At 43.2% G+C, this 15,786-nt stretch overlaps 1 protein-coding gene and 1 non-coding gene across 8 annotated transcripts in view; both read left to right on the top strand.

Annotated features, from left to right (window-relative positions):
- Tsc1 (TSC complex subunit 1) overlaps positions 1–15,786 on the top strand; it is a 174,078-nt gene that overhangs the window by 30,201 nt on the left and 128,091 nt on the right. For all 7 annotated transcript variants that reach the window (XM_027942475.2, XM_071601106.1, XM_071601103.1 and 4 more), the window contains 10 exons: positions 6,633–6,808; positions 7,458–7,573; positions 7,892–8,003; positions 8,303–8,421; positions 10,278–10,347; positions 10,808–10,912; positions 11,198–11,756; positions 13,017–13,060; positions 13,661–13,827; positions 14,650–14,832. In XM_027942475.2, the coding sequence (XP_027798276.2) occupies positions 6,633–6,808; positions 7,458–7,573; positions 7,892–8,003; positions 8,303–8,421; positions 10,278–10,347; positions 10,808–10,912; positions 11,198–11,756; positions 13,017–13,060; positions 13,661–13,827; positions 14,650–14,832 (1,651 nt within the window). The remainder of the gene's footprint in view (positions 1–6,632; positions 6,809–7,457; positions 7,574–7,891; positions 8,004–8,302; positions 8,422–10,277; positions 10,348–10,807; positions 10,913–11,197; positions 11,757–13,016; positions 13,061–13,660; positions 13,828–14,649; positions 14,833–15,786) is intronic.
- Positions 3,271–3,377, top strand: LOC114100961 (U6 spliceosomal RNA). The gene has a single exon (XR_003584183.2). It is a non-coding gene; the product is annotated as a U6 spliceosomal RNA (small nuclear RNA).

Raw genomic sequence — 15,786 nt, 5'->3', positions numbered from 1 at the left:
CCAGGCCTGGTGTAAGTGGAGCTCTGTTAACACTGAAAATGAGGGAAATGAAGGAAATGTGGTGTACTGAGCTGAAAAAGCTCCTCGCTGGCAGCCTGGCTTGTGCTCCCCTGTTGGGGAAACTGAGCCACAGATATGGACTTTGGGGTCTCTTACTGAGATGAGAAACATGGCTTGTTTTCTGATCCTCCTACAGCAGGTCTCACCTCTCAACCAACCCTGCCTCTGTCACACCCTATCAGCTTAAAACAACTTACTGTGAGGTACGTTATATGTAGAGAAGTGCAGAAAATGTATATGCAAAATTTAATAATAACAGACATATACAGGTAGCCAGTACCCAGCTTTAAAAATAGAACTTTTCCAATATGTTAGGAGCCTATCATGAGACTCTCTTCCTCCCTGTTCCTTGTTGACCTTATTACTCTTGCTTTTATGTTAGTTATTCTCTCATTTTTGTCTTTATAGTTCTGCATATATTGTTTTGTTCTGTAAAGCTGATTAGGAAACCAATCCTAGCTAAGGAAGTCTTGTCACTATCAGGGGCAGGTCCCCAGGGACAAGGGCAGGAGCAGTGTCTGGTATTGGTCTGGCTTCACCATCCTTGGAAGAATAGCAGTGCCTTCAGGGACATCATTGCCACAAGGTCACAGGCCACAAGTGAGGCCTGGGAAGCTAAGAGCTGCCTCAGAGCATCTAGCCAGGCCTTCAGTGGGTGCTGGCTGTTAGACATGCTGCTAAAACAAGGCGAAGGAAGGTGTCTACTTTCAACTCTCGGGAGTAGTTCAAAGCAGGATCCATCTATGGGGTAAAGTGAATGTCCTTTGCTGATATGGCAGAGGAGAGAGAGTGGAACTTCAGCAGCCTCTGAACTATTAGAAGACTAGTTATCTAGACCAGGGTCACCTGGTTGTGTCTCTTGGCTAAAAGGGTAGTGCAGGGCAGTGAGAACCGTGGTGAGGGCTGAGGATGTGTCTCAGTGGTAGAGTGCTTCCTTAGCATGCAGTGAAACCCCAAGTGGGATCCCCAACACTGCAAAAAACAAAGGGCCTTGGTGATGGCCTATAGTGTGCCCATCTCTTGGCGGTTTGTTCTGAACCTAGCTGGTTGTCCCCTGTGCCTGGTGCCCAACTATCAGCCTGTTTTCCTAGGGCTTGGCCTTGCCTTTCTCCAGAGCAGCACATCCATGGCTTCTTTCTTGGTTTCCTTGGGTTCCGATGGAAAGTATTCTCTGGTGGCATTTGAGGAAGGATGCCATCGTTTGACTTGGTGGAGACACCCAGGCCAGAGTTGGTCTCCTTCAATGGTTGGAGGCAGTACCATTGCCTTCCTGCTGCCAAGCTTGCTGTGGAAATCCAAAGGCATTTCATTTCAGTGCTCTGTGCATGCTGTTTTTCTTCTGGGAGCTAGGAGATCACTGGCTTTTTGGCACAATGTGTGAAGGTTTTTCTATGATGCACGTTGGTGAAATTCTATTCTCATTGTCCAACCCAGAAGCTCTTTAAGCTCTAGGAAACTTTGTGTTTAGTTTCCTTTCCCTGATTGTCTTTCCTTCTAAAACTGCTGCTATGGAGATCAGGACCTCTTGGAGTGTTGCTCTGCTTTTCTTTTCTTTTTTTCCTTTTTTTTTCTTTTTATTCCACTTCCTGTTGATTTCCTGTGTTTGGCTTGTAGTCCTACTCTTACAGCCGGCATTTCTACCACCACATTTGTACTAAGAGTTCTTTTTAGTTCTCAGAGGGCTTCTTTTTATAGTAGCCTACGTTTGTTTCATAGATGCAATCTCTTGCCTTCAAGAATGTTGACAGTATTTTTGTTTTGTTTTCCCTGAATAGTCTGTTCTCTGCATAGTCTTCTAAGCTGCTTTCTTTTTTGCTTTGTTTTGTTCTTTTTAAATCTTGGAGGTTTTCTGCAAGGATTTGGTGATCTGCTTATCTTTGGATAGGAACACTTAAAAAAAAATTGTGCTCATGGAATGGAACTCGTTGACCTTGCACTTTGTTTTGTGTTGATCTGAGCACCTGGCAGAGATTTTGACAGCAGTACTATTGTTTTCCTTAAGCTGCTCAGATTTTTAGAAGAGTCTTCTGATCGCTGGGCTCATAGGGTCTGGCCACCACTGAGGGAAGCTGTTGGTGTGGAGGGACTTGATTGGCCTGGGCATTCAGGATGTGTGAGCTCACTTGGTCCACGTGTCTGGAATGTGATCATGCCCTCAACTTCTCTATAATACTTCACCCAGAAACTCCTTATTTTTATTCCCTCCAGAGAATAATCCAGATTTCTGGTGAGAAAATAGCCATTGCTTGTGAGTGTAGAATTGGGAAGGGACTTTAGGATGCTTGGTGCTCCTCTAGTGGCTCCAACTATGGCTGCCTAGGGTCCTCATCTGCTTGCCACTCATTAAGGCTGGGTGCCATAAGTTGTTCGGTATCTTAGAGTTTCGCAGTGTAAGTCAACTAACTGTATCTTCAAAGCATTGGTAGCTTAGCACCTGGCTTCCTTAGATTTGCTACCAGTTGCCACTTGCCTTCTGCTCTTGTTCAGACACTGTGTTGCTTTCTCCCTTCCCCCATCTACTTCCCTGTGGGTGTATATTTGAAAATAAATAATCTTTACTGTAGACAGTGGGCTTTGGAAGGTCCTACATCAGTCAGCCATGTTAACTTGGAAGGCAAACATCAGTCAGCCAAGTCAGTTAACTTGGAGGCTTCTTTAGCCAGCTCAGAGCGCCTTGCTCAACAGGTCCCGCAGGCCATCTGACTTTGGAAGAAAGGTTCTATGGGAAGACAGACCAACACAGAAAGGGGAGCTGGAAGTACTGGTGACACAGGGAGCAGACAGGGTGTCCTCTGTAACTTCAGAGAGAGAGTATTTGTGTACAGACATCGTAAATACCAAGGTGCTGCGGAAAAACACTATTTTGAGACCAAAGAAAGAGCCTTAAAAATGAAAAAGGATGGGCTGGGGCTGTAGCCAGTGGTAGAGCACCAGCCTTGCATGAGGCACTGGGTTCGATCCTCAGCACCACCTAAAAATAAATAAAGTGAAGGCCTTGTGTCCCTATACAACTAAAAAAAAAAAAAAAAAGTTTTAAAATTGAAAAAAAAAATTAGAAGGATGGCCAAAGTAATACTTCAATAAAAGAATTAAAAGATGAAGTTGAGAATATCTCAGAAAGCTGAGCAAAGAGTAGAAATAGGTGTATCTCTGGAAGAAAGTTAGAATGGTGAGTGCAGGCCAGTATCAATAATAAGAGTTAAGAGAGGAGTGCTCGCTTCAGCAGCACATATACTAAAATTGGAATGATACAGAGAAGATTAGAATGGCCCCTGCGCAAGGATGACACGCAAATTCGTGAAGCGTTCCATATTTTTAGCTGCATATCATTACAGTAGAAATGATTACTGTGATGAGTTAATCAGAAAATCTATTAAAATCTCTATGACAAAAAAAAAAAGAGTTAAGAGAGGAGAAAACTTGGTAGAAGAAGAAATTGTAATAGAAATAATAATGTAGAAACATTCCTTAGAATTGAAGGACATGAGCTTCCAGATTGAAGGGGCTTACTTTGTGCACAGCCCCTTTAATGCAGAACAATTCCACCAATCTCAAGTTAGTGGAATTTCAAAATATTAGAGTATACACTTATCTAACATCTATGAGGCCCTTGGTTCAGGCCCCAGCACCAAACACAAAACAAAACAAAAGCCAGAAATAAACCTTTCTTAATAATAAACCTTTTTTCTGAAAGAAAAAAGGCTAAAACATTTAAGTAAGATTGGAAATCAGAATGGTGTTAGCTTCTGAAACCCTTCAAAAGTAAGAGAAAAAGATTTTTTGATCTAGGATTCTATATCCTATCAGGGATGAGACATTTTTAGATAGGCAGGCGCAGGGACTTAAATTTCCTCCCATTTAGCCTCATTCAGCCCCAGGAGAATGTCTTCTACCAAACTGAGAGTAAAATCAAGGAAGAGGACAGTTGAGGAAACTTGAGGACCTGACTTGGGGGCATAGTCAAGACAAGTGTCAGGATGACAGCTGCACAATAGGTGAGGATGGTGACCCTGCAGACTGGGAGAAGGGCCTCCAAAAGGGAGTTCTGCTGGGGCCAACTAATCCTCATAGATATTTATATTTCATTATGAAAAAAATTACATTAGGGATTGTTTCAGAGCAGCTTGAATAAATTTAGGAAGAGTTCATGATAGAAATTCATCATAGATAGAATTCATCATAGAAAACTGAGGGAAAAAAAATAGAAAAAACTCAACTCCAGGCCAAACCAAATGAGAAAGTAAATGTATCACAGTGGTCTCTTAGCCTGAGCTGCAAATAGTATTTATATTGTCTTAATAATTATTGAAATTGATTTTGGAAAAAAAAATATTTTGAGAGCATTGGGAAGGAAGGAAGAGAGATATGGCAGTGACTTAAGTGTTCACCTGTAACAGGAAGTTAATAGATGAGGTCTAAAATTCATAAATCAAGAAAGGAGAAGCCAAGGGCATCTTCTAAGGAACTTGGAGGCGGGAGAATGGTTCAACTAATGAATTAGAAGCAGCAGCCAGAGTGGTTGTCAGCGTGGTGTGGGAGGAAACTTTAGGACTGTACCAACTCTTTAAAACTACCACATTTCATTGAGTCTAAGGTGTCACTGAATGTATGATGTACTTATATTTTAGGTAAATCTGAGAAAAAAAAATGCCAAATAATACACACCTGATCAAATTATAGCATTTAGTTTCAGAGATATTAAAGTATGAATAGTTCATTCTAGAATCAAGGAAATATAGTGATATATCACTTTAATTAAAATAAAACATTTAAATGTATTCCTTCTTTATTATGATTCTCATTTTCTTCTCTGAAATCAATCTTGTCATGTATACATATGCATCCTGACTCACTCTCTCAGTTAATCACCTTGCAGGCATGCTGAGGGTTCATGAAAGGGAGTCTATGACAGCAGAGTTCAGGCAGTGAGAGCCCGAGGAGCGCCCGAAGATCCAGCCCTGCAATGGGGAAAAGCTTGCTGCTCCGTAGGGAAGCGGCCTGGGTTCCTTATGTCCTGGACACTCTCATCTATGTTTAATACTACTTTTTCAACTTGTAAGATTTAAGGAGCATTCTGTAACCGTAGTGTGGAGTACACGTGAGCCCACAGAGTGCTCTTAGTGTTGTTAGCTTCTTCCTGTAAATTTTGGGACAGAAAATGAGAATACCGGTTAGAGTTACTAAGTACTTGGAAACAACTGTTATCTAGACTTTTGCCTCGACCATGACCATAAATCAGGTCCCAGTTTCCTGGAGTCTGTGTCCCCCTCCTCCTATATTTTATCCTTGATTTCATAGAAGATATGTTGTTGTGCTCCCAGGGCCAGCTGAGAGCTACATGGGACATAAATTTGAGTCCTTGCCCATCTAAAAGTGTCTCATCCCTGATAGGCAACTTGGCTGGGTATAGATTTTCTAAATTATAAAGCAATGTTGTCTAAAAGAAAGAAAACTTATACTTGAGCAGTATTATATTTTAAATGTTCTCTTAATCATTAGGGCCCTTGTAGAACATCTGGCAAACACTGAAGATTTGAAAGAGAAAAATGAACATCATCTATAACTCCAGTTCTTTCTTATGTGCACTTTGCTGGGGATAGAACCCAGGGCCTTGAGAATGCTAGGCAAGCGCTCTATCACTGATCTATAGTCCAGCCTCTGGTTTTTAAAGTTCAAATACTTAATGCTATCAGATCTGTTTTAGGGCATGTCTTTGAATAGTTTTGTGTCCTTTTTTTCATTTAAGATTATATTCTGAGCATTGTGTCATTTAAAATTTGAAGACTTGATTCTTAAACTTTAGTATAGCTTATAATTTATAGAAAATAATCAATTACATTTTAACAAAAGTCAGTCACAATGAAGTACAATTCCATGGCCCCAGAAACTCCTGTGTATTCTTACCCATCCCTGGCAACCTCTCATCTGTTAAGCCTGCTTTTCATGGTGGTATGCTAACATTTCTGCTTTATAATATAGTCCCTTGGTTGTCCTTTGGCTTATTTCCCTTTTTCAAGCTGTGTTGAACAAAGCTGTACATCTTGGTGTCTGCCTGCTTCTGTGAGACGAAGTACTAGAAGTGAAACTGTGGCTCCATAAACAGGAGTCTCAGACAGTTCTTGAAATGCCCTCTCTAGTGGGAGTATCTCTATACTGTGTTTCTGGCCCAGGGATGGGTGAGAAGAGGCCCCAGTCTTATGGGAGACCCCAGGACAGCCTCTGCTGTCCTGTGCTTTTCTGCTCTCCCTGTGCCTTGGCTGCCTTTGCCCCTGGTGACTGTTCTTCATGGTTTATTATTTTGAGGCTGTGCCTAGTCTTTAATGATGAAATTTTTCTTTGAAATTAGCTTCTGTTAACTTTATGTAACCATTTTAAATAGGGAAGATATGGGTTGTAAGATGGACAGCTAGAACTTGGTGTTCTCACACTGCTTTGTACTTGAGCCAGCCTGGTTCTGCATCATCCTTTGCTAACCATAATCCCTGGCTGGCACTGAGCTGGCCCTCTTAAGTATTTGATGTAATTGAATGGAATACCATTTGTTTTATTTTGACTTTCATTACCTTTTCTAGGTGGAAGAAATTAGAAACTCACGATGTTGTGATAGAGTGTGCCAAAATCTCTCTGGACCCTACGGAAGCCTCATATGAAGATGGCTATGCTGTGTCTCACCAGCTCTCCGCTCACTTCCCTCATCGCTCTGCTGATGTCACCACCAGCCCTTATGTTGACACACAGAATAGCTATGGTAAAAAGGGATGTTAGGACTTATCTGCTTTGCAGCTTTCTCTCTAGAAAGCCTTATGTATCTTTTGTTCTTTTCTTAGAGTAACACTTACTTCACTTCCTAGGAACTTCTCCCCAAATGTTTTAAATTAGAGTTTACTTCCATTTTCTTCTAATTGGTTTCTCTTTCAAGTCCTTGATCTTCTTCCTGATAGTACTCCCACAAACTTGGTGGTATGTTCTCAGCATTAACAAAGAAAGAGTTCAAGTGCCTGATTCTGAGTTCCACGTAAGGAATCTCTCACTTTCCAGGCCCGTGGGGTGAGACCTGCGGGGCTGCAGCTCTGACACAGTGTGAATGAGTCTGTACAGCTGAGAGCTGGATTCCCATTGAACACCTGGGCTTGATGTGTAGGCTGCACTCACTGAAGCTGCCAGCCAGAGTGCCTCTTTGTTATCCTGACCAAGCGTCAGACCTCCCTGGACTTGCACTTCCATAGAGCATTTAAAGAATCTTTTAAATGCTCTTACTTTGCCCCCAAGGCTGTGGGGAAGCCCCTCAGACTTTTCAGATATGGAGCGTTGAGTATGATCAGATGGTCTAGAGGATTGTCATGTTTTATTGGAATGACCTGAGGCCTCTTCCTCCCCGTGTTCTTCTTTGGTTTTAGGGAGTGCTACTTCTACCCCGTGCTCCTCTTCTCGGCTGACGTTGCTCAGTACGCCCGGGCAGCTACCTCAGACTCTGAGTTCCCCGTCGACACGGCTGTTACCTGAGCCACCCCAAGTATGGTGTCAAGCAGTGTGCCTGTTTTTCCCCTGCCTTCTGGTGAAGCTGACCATTTTGGTCAGAATTTAGTGTGCAGTTGTCATGCTCTGCATTTCTGGAGACACATATAAAGACTCTTGACATAAGCAGAGAAGGTTACTGTTGTTACTTGGGCATTGCAGAGACTAAATATGCAAAATGTAATTTGTGTCCTGATAGAGCTTTAACAAGATGCTTTTCCCAGTGAGGTTAAATTTAAACCACACATGGGTTGTAAGCCTTGTGGTGGGACACAGTGTTCATTCACCATTGCTGACTGCTGTGTTTACTTCCCAGGCTACTCTTTGGAGCCCATCTATGATTTGTGGTATGACCACTCCTCCAACGTCTCCTGGAAATGTCCCATCTGATTTGTCACACCCTTACAGTAAAGTCTTTGGTACTACTGGTATGTATGTCTCTCTTGTATTTGATTGGTTGGTTTGGGCTTGCCTTTTGTGATAGAGGAGCTTTCTCTTAGATCTCATAATGAGTTGGGGAATTTTTGCAATAGTAAATTTTTTGACATTAACACAAACTTCTAGGGCTTTCAGATTAAGTGAAGTGAAATTAAAGAGAGAGATCTGGATCCTAGGAAGTCAACTATAGTAGCTTCATTTGCAGCATTGGTTAGGCTGAGAAGAAAAAAACAGTTTTCTAATAGTTGGGCTCAATGTTGGCGTGTATTTTGCCCTTGTCTCTGAGCAGGTGGAAAAGGAACTCCTCTGGGAACCCCAGCAACCTCTCCTCCTCCAGCCCTACCCTGCCATTCAGATGACTATGTGCACATTTCACCCCCCCAGGCCACAGCTACACAACCCAGGAAGGTGCGTGCCAGCTTGTCCTCTGTCCCTCTGCCCAAACACAGTGACTCGGTTGTAAGCCTTGTTTTGTGAAGCCTAATTATGCCAGACAGAATTCCAACCCAGAGTGTGGTGGGTCTGAGCCCTGGGATCCTGAAGCCCTTCTTGGGAACTGAGTGGGTCCAGCCTGCTTTCATGTTAATACTAGCTGTTCTTTGCCCTCCCTGCTGTGTGCGTTTGTATGATAGCACAAAAACAATGGTGGGTGAAGTGGTGGCCACTTGGCACAAATCGAAGCAGGTTCCAAGCTGCCTAGTAGGCATTATTGTTTAAAAACAGGAAAGAAAAAAAATAAAAAAAACTTATGAATATTCTACATTAAGCAGTAAAAGTTACTAATTTTAGTGAATCTGGGCCCTTGAGAATATATACGTTTAATATTCTTTGCAACAAAATAGGAAATATGTGCAAAGCATGTTTATGGCACACAGAGGACACTGGTGGCTTTGGGCCCTTGTGCAGTTGCTCCAGTTGGAGCTGCCCAAGCAGCTTTTCCTGTGGAGCACGAGCTTTATTAGAAAGAATGGGTGACTGACAAGCTGATTCAGACTTGAATATTTGGCAGGCAGTTTCCTAAACAATGAACCAAGTCTGTCACTTCAAGAAAAACCACTGACATTTATGTTTGCCAGTGATAAAATTAACTTTCAAGGGAAAAATTAAGCTGTGAAACTATATCTGCCATCATGACTTTCCCAAGACTTCTGTGATGAGATCAGAAAGTCTTGGGAAGCTTCATTAAAGTTTTTGATTCCTTAATATTATACAGTAAAGGGCTGGGGTTGTGGCTCAGGGGTAGTGCACTTGCCTAGCATGCGTGATGCACTGGGTTCGATTCTCAGTACCACGTACACATAAATAAAGGTCCATCAATGATTAAAAAAGATTTTTAAAAATATATATATACAATGAAGTGTTTTAGCACTTGGAAGAGTCGATAACTTGTTTTCTAAGTGTCCAGCCTATGATGTGTTGCAGAATCATACATAGGTAAAAGTGCTTTCAGAATACAAGGTAGACCAGTGGATTTTGACACAGTATGAAAAGCTAACTTCAGATTTCACATTGTAACTATAACAACTAACACTTTTCAGATTTTAGTGTAGTAAGGTGATTATTGACAACTATATGACAAATCTGTAATATGTGTTTATTGTTTGCAGCTATATATCTATGGGGCACCAGATTTTTTTCATGTACTTCAGCCAAAAATAATATTCTGCAGCAGATTTAATGCAGAAGTAGATACAAGAATCTAGCTGTCTTTCATTAAGCTAGATAATAGAGATTGCAAAAATGTAAAGTAGTTCTACTCTTGTTACTAAATTTATTGCTGTTTTGGGAAATTTTGTTATTTTTCAAACAAATATATTATAGATATGTTTGTTTTTTAATACTGGAGATTGGACCAGAAGGGCTTAACCACTGACCCACGTTCCCAGTCGTTTTTTATTTTAATTACTCAGCCGCTTAAGGCCTCGCTAAGTTGCCCAGGCTGGCCTTAAACTTGCGATCTTCCATTCTTGGCCTCCTGTGTTACTGGGATTACATGTGTGTGTGTTACCACACCCAACTAGATTAGTTATTTTTAAGTTAATAACATTTTTAAAAATTTCTCAGTTTCAATTTAATACAGTGACAGTTGGTGGATTTAACAATGTAAACAGAAGCTCTTTGAATTCTGTATTTTTAAGAATATAAAAATAGATTGAAACCAAACTGTTTGAGAACCACTGGGCTAAACCTTAAACACCCTTCAGTGTGCTGGAGCATGTGTGCTGCATTTTCCCTGTATGATTAAATGATGCTGATTTTTTTAGGAGGAGAAAACAGATTCTTCAAGGCCGTGTCTGCACAGACAGCACCATCTTCCAAATGACAGAGGATTAGGTAAAATTCCCTGGGTAATGATAGACCTTGCTTCTTTCTTTGGATTGGTTTATATATGTTTAAAAGCAAAGTTAGGTAGAAACATTGACATTCTGGAACAGCAGAGAGCGCTGAAGCCTGGAGAATAAGACAATAGTGAATTCCAAAAGCCAGTCTGTTAGAATCAAAAAAGCATTTAAGCAATTGCCCTGAAATGCCACTGAGGGTTTTGAGCTAGTCACACTGCGTGGTTTTAATCTGTTCCCAGGGACATTAAGACCTGAGGGTTGTGTTTTCTGTGGGGTTATTTTTAGTACCTTTAATTAGATGATTTAGAATACCTCAGCCTTCGGTAGCTCCAGGAGAGGCTCACCCCCAGCCTCCTCAGGTCTGCAGTCATATTATGGTGTAGTCCAGGCAGCTTTGCACTTGCAGGGATTCGTGTGGATCGTTGACTGGAGTTTTCTCTGGTTCTTTTCAGAAGAACTACCTGGCAACAAAGGTTCTGTTACTCTAAGTGATCTTCCAGGGTTTTTAGGTGATCTGGCCTCTGAGGAAGACAGTATTGAAAAAGACAAGGAAGAAGGTAACGTATGTGGAATTGCTGTGAGATGATGGAACTCAGCCCTCCTTCTGCCACAGAAGGGGATCTAGAGTCAACACTCACTGGCTTGTTTGGTTTTTCTTCTTCTGGGGTAAAAGGTGGGTGCTTTATTCTAGGACCTATGCTAAGTAAAGCCATGCATGCCACTTTTTATGCCCCTTTGTGTGGTACTAGACAGCCCCTCTGGGTGGCTCTGGCACTGAACTGCATGGACTGGCCCCAGTTGAGTGTTTACCAGAGCTTCCCTTGTTTCCTGCCCTCCTTCAGCTGCAATATCTGAAGAACTTTCTGAGATCGCTACCGTGGAAGCCGAGCCCATGGTTCCTCGAGGGGGCTTTGACTCTCCCTTCTACCGAGACAGTCTACCAGGTTCTCAGCGGAAGACACATTCAGCAGCCTCTGGGACTCAGGGATCTGGCATGAACCCTGAGCCTTTACACTCCTCTCTGGACAAGCTTGGGCCCGACACACCAAAGCAAGCCTTTACTCCCATAGACCTGCCCCGCAGTGGTGCCAACACCAGCCCCGCTGGGGACAGGGAGCGCCAGACTTCTCTGGAGACCAGTATCCTCACTCCCAGCCCTTGCAAAATTCCTCCTAGGAGGGGAGTGGGCTTTGGAAGTGGGCAGCCTCCCCCATATGATCATCTCTTTGAGGTGGCCTTGCCAAAGACTGCCTGTCATTTTGTCAGCAAAAAGACCGAGGAGCTGTTAAAGAAAGCAAAAGGAAACCCTGAAGAAGACTATGTGCCCTCTACCTCCCCAATGGAAGTACTGGATAGGTTGATACAGCAGGGAGCAGATGCACACGGCAGGGAGCTCAGCAAGTAAGTTGAAACTGCCAGCAGGTTAGAGACACAGGAAGCACGAGGGAGGGGGGAGTCACACTTCCCTGCCATTGGAGGCAGCTGCTTTGCTGTGTCCACCAGATCTTCCAGGCTCTTGCCTTCTCCAGGTGTGCCTTCTCCACCTCACAAGTGTTTTTATATATGGGCCATTTTGTGCCAATCTTCTGTGAGGATACTCAAATACTTTCACATTTGCTGTCTGAAAATTTGAGGTTAAAAATGAGGTTGTGGTATCTCAAAAAATGTAGGTCTATATGTTGCAGTTCTTCCCTCTCTAATTGCAGATTATTGTTTTTTCTGTTTGGGTAGCACAGTTCATTAGATAGGGAAAACACAAGTTCAGATGGCCTGCTGCCTGCCCGCCAGAGGCACACCAGGGTTCTTAGAAATCTGCAAGGCTGCCTCCGTCTTTCTTCCATTACCCGCCTCAGAGGATGTCTGGGAAAGGGATAAGGGAATTACCTGTCCAGAGTTGGAATCCTCTGCCATTTTTAAACAGGTTCTTGGGGAATGTTATTTTTTATCTTTCTTTTGGGTAATATCCTAAAGGGGAATTCAATGGGAATTGTAAATTTTTTTTAAGTTTTTTTTTTTGGTGCTGGGAATTAAATCCAGGGGTGCTTAACCATTGAGCCACATCCCCAGCCCTTTTTTATATTTTATTTAGAGACAGGGTCTCACTGAGTTGCTTAGGGCTCCCTGAGTTTCTGAGGCTGGCTTTGAACTCAAAATCCCTCCTGCCTCAGCCTCAGCCTCGAGCTTCTGGGATTACAGGCATGTGCCACTGCACCAAGTAGGATTATAATCTTAAACTTTCTCTCTAAATGACATTTGGTTAATAGGCTCAGAGAACTGAGCTGCTTTTTTCTTGAACTTGGGCAATGGTAGCTTCTCAGAGGAAAACTACTCACATATATCTCCATGGAGAGGAATGAAAGTAGCCTCCAGGTTCTGTTGCCTAGTGTCCTGGGAGAGGTGACCTAAGGTGGACCCCACACCTGAGCAGAGGAGCCAAGTCAGAGTTGGGCTCCCCTCCTTAGACCTGGTACTGCCAGCAGCTGCCTGCCCATTCCATCTGCTGAGCCCTCTCCAACCCCTTACAGACTTGCTGCTTAAGACTTTCTTAGGCCATTGTAGATTCTCACCACAAGGAAGTGATCTAACCTTGCTGCAGTTAAATTGCAGATATGTTTTTTCTGTTAGATAAGTAACTTGGTTATTCCAAAATTTTCTTCCTAGGTCGTCCTTACCCAGCAAGTCTGTCGATTGGACCCACTTTGGAGGTAAAGTTATTACTTTAGCATGACATCCAGCCCCCTTGGTTCCTGCTTTCTTGTCACCTGTGAAGGAGGTGCCTTTTAGGAGCCATCTCCCCTTGGTACTGCTTCAGCCAGCCTCTCTGCTTGGCAAAAGAGAATCTCAAGTGTTCCCAAGTCAGTATTTCCTGCTTTTGAAAAGTGGCAAATACCATGTCCTTGGGAATAGAAGTGCAAAAAGTGCCTCAGGCCAGGCTTTGCTAAGAAGGCCCAAGTGAAGTGAATGGTGGTGGTGGTGGGGGGGGGGTTCTCCAGGGGAGAGCACAGCAGGGAAGGAGTGCCCTGCAGAGAGGGAGGTGGAAACATCTTCATGTGATCTGATCCCATTTGTGGGGAAAAGAAAGCTCTCAAAGATACCCCTCCAGCAAGTACAGCCTTTGCATTTCTTTCTAGGGGGGACAGGTGGAAAATACTTTGCCACTTTCTTAAGAGTGGCTATTACTGAGGACCAGGTGGTCACTGCAGAATGCTTTGTCTTTGAGAGAAGCCTGTTTCTGAGCTAACCCACCTTGGAGGGACTTGATGGAGCCAGGTGTAAAAGGCCACTTCCCTCTGCTTTAAAACCAGGTTCTCCTCCTTCAGATGAGATCCGCACCCTCCGAGACCAGTTGCTATTACTGCACAACCAGTTACTCTACGAGCGCTTTAAGAGGCAGCAGCATGCTCTCCGCAACAGGAGGCTGCTGCGCAAGGTGATCAGAGCTGCCGCTCTGGAGGAACACAATGCTGCCATGGTGAGAAGGCGGGACTGGGGCTAGGGGTGCCACCAGCAGCCGCCAAGTTGTCTTCAGAGTCCTCAGTCCCAGCCCTGTCACTGGGAAGGCTGGGGCCAGGTCCCTTAGTCTCTGAGGTTCAGTCATGAATGGCTAGATCTCAGAATTCCCTCAAGTTTTCAGAATTCATGGCGACAAGTGACTTCTTGTGTTTGCTCGTAGTTGGGAATTGGCTATGGTAATATAAGGGGTCAAATGGTTATTTCTTCAGATGTGAAACCAATCCCCCTTCAGCTGTCTGATGTGGGTGTAAAGCCAGTGAGACCTGGAGTTTGAGGGTTGGGTCTGCCGGTTACCACCTTAGAGAAGTACTTGGGCCTCTTGAAGCCTTGCTACATGTATGCGTTCCATAACTAAGAAATAATAGTAGCTGCATCTACTTTTTAAAGTTGTGATGGTTGAAAGAAATTTCAGTAAGTACCTTCCTTGTGTTGGGCACACTCATGTGTAAGTGCCGGGTAAGTGTTCAGCACTTTAGTGAATTTAGTACTGTGCGTTAGAGGTCTTAGTCCATCGTTGGTTGTTCAGACCTGTTTGTGGGAAGTTTGTGTCGATGTGGATCCCTGGGAAAAATTTCTTAAGCAACTTACAATCCATTTGCTAATGTGAAATTTGAAAAATCTTCACCTAAAGCCAAGTATGGCAGTAGTGGACCCTCAGACTCTTAAGTCTGCTATTATAGATCCAGAGTAGGCACAGCGTGTTTGCAGCCTGTGTTAAACTCGAGAAGTGCTGCCCGGGTTGGACGGCAGTTAAAATGATGACATCTCTTATCTCTGCTAGAAAGATCAGTTGAAGTTACAAGAGAAAGACATCCAGATATGGAAGATGAGTCTGCAGAAAGAACAAGACAGATACAGTCAGCTTCAGGAACAGCGTGACACTGTGGTAACCCAGCTCCACAGTCAGATCAGACAGCTGCAACATGACCGAGAAGAATTCTACAACCAGAGCCAGGAGTTGCAGGTATAAACTGAAACACCAGCAAAGTCAACATAACTAGAGGTTGGTGGAAGTGTTTCTTGATTGTTGTTACCTGGTTCAGCTTAATGGAGATGGATGCTTTGCTCTCTGGAGTCATGACAGATAGATTTCATATCAGGTAGCTCTTACTGAGGGCAGAGGTTCCCTTCCTTAGTATCCTGATCCTCTAGCCCAAAGAAACACTTGTCAGGACCACTCATTAAGTAGCGCTAACCAACTCAGTGAGTATTGATGGCCTAATGATTTAAGAGCTGTGTGAAAATAATATATATGCATTTTAAAGTGTTGTAAATTTCTGTTTTAAATAACTAATTACAAAGGTCATGTCCGCTTCTTGGCACCACGCAGCATCTGGACCTTGGAATCTGAGGGGGCAGTGACATCTCCTGTTTCTTTCTTTTTTTTTTTTTTTTTTTAAAGATAGAGTGAGAGAGGGAGGGAGAGAGAGAGAGAGAGAGAGAATTTTTAATATTTATTTTTTAGTTTTCGGCGGACACAACATCTTTGTTTGTATGTGGTGCTGAGGATCGAACCCGGGCCGCACGCATGCCAGGCGAGCACACTACTGCTTGAGCCACATCCCCAGCCCTCATCTCCTGTTTCATGTTGTTTCTGAGGGTGCTTTTTATTACAGCAACCACCAAAAGCCCAGCTTTGCAGAGACAAGGCATCATCTGTAGGGGATAGCACCATCTGAGGATCAGTGTTGACCACCTCCAGCTAGTTAGTACTTCACACAATGTCCCACAGATGTCACTGCATTTCCCTCAAAAAGGAAACCATTGATGCAGCATGTGGTGTGCTTGCTGTGCAGCCCCAGGGCTCTTTGCCACACAGTTTGGGAACTGCCAAATCTAAGGTTTTTTGTTTTTCCTATTAAGTAGTAAGGGACTCAGATCAACTGTGACTTACTTTTTTAAAACTTAAGTCAAATGC

The sequence above is a fragment of the Marmota flaviventris genome, chromosome 13 (genome assembly GCF_047511675.1).
Source record: "Marmota flaviventris isolate mMarFla1 chromosome 13, mMarFla1.hap1, whole genome shotgun sequence".
NCBI classification, from domain to species: domain Eukaryota; kingdom Metazoa; phylum Chordata; class Mammalia; order Rodentia; family Sciuridae; genus Marmota; species Marmota flaviventris.
This window is presented reverse-complemented; position numbering and strand designations above follow the sequence as displayed.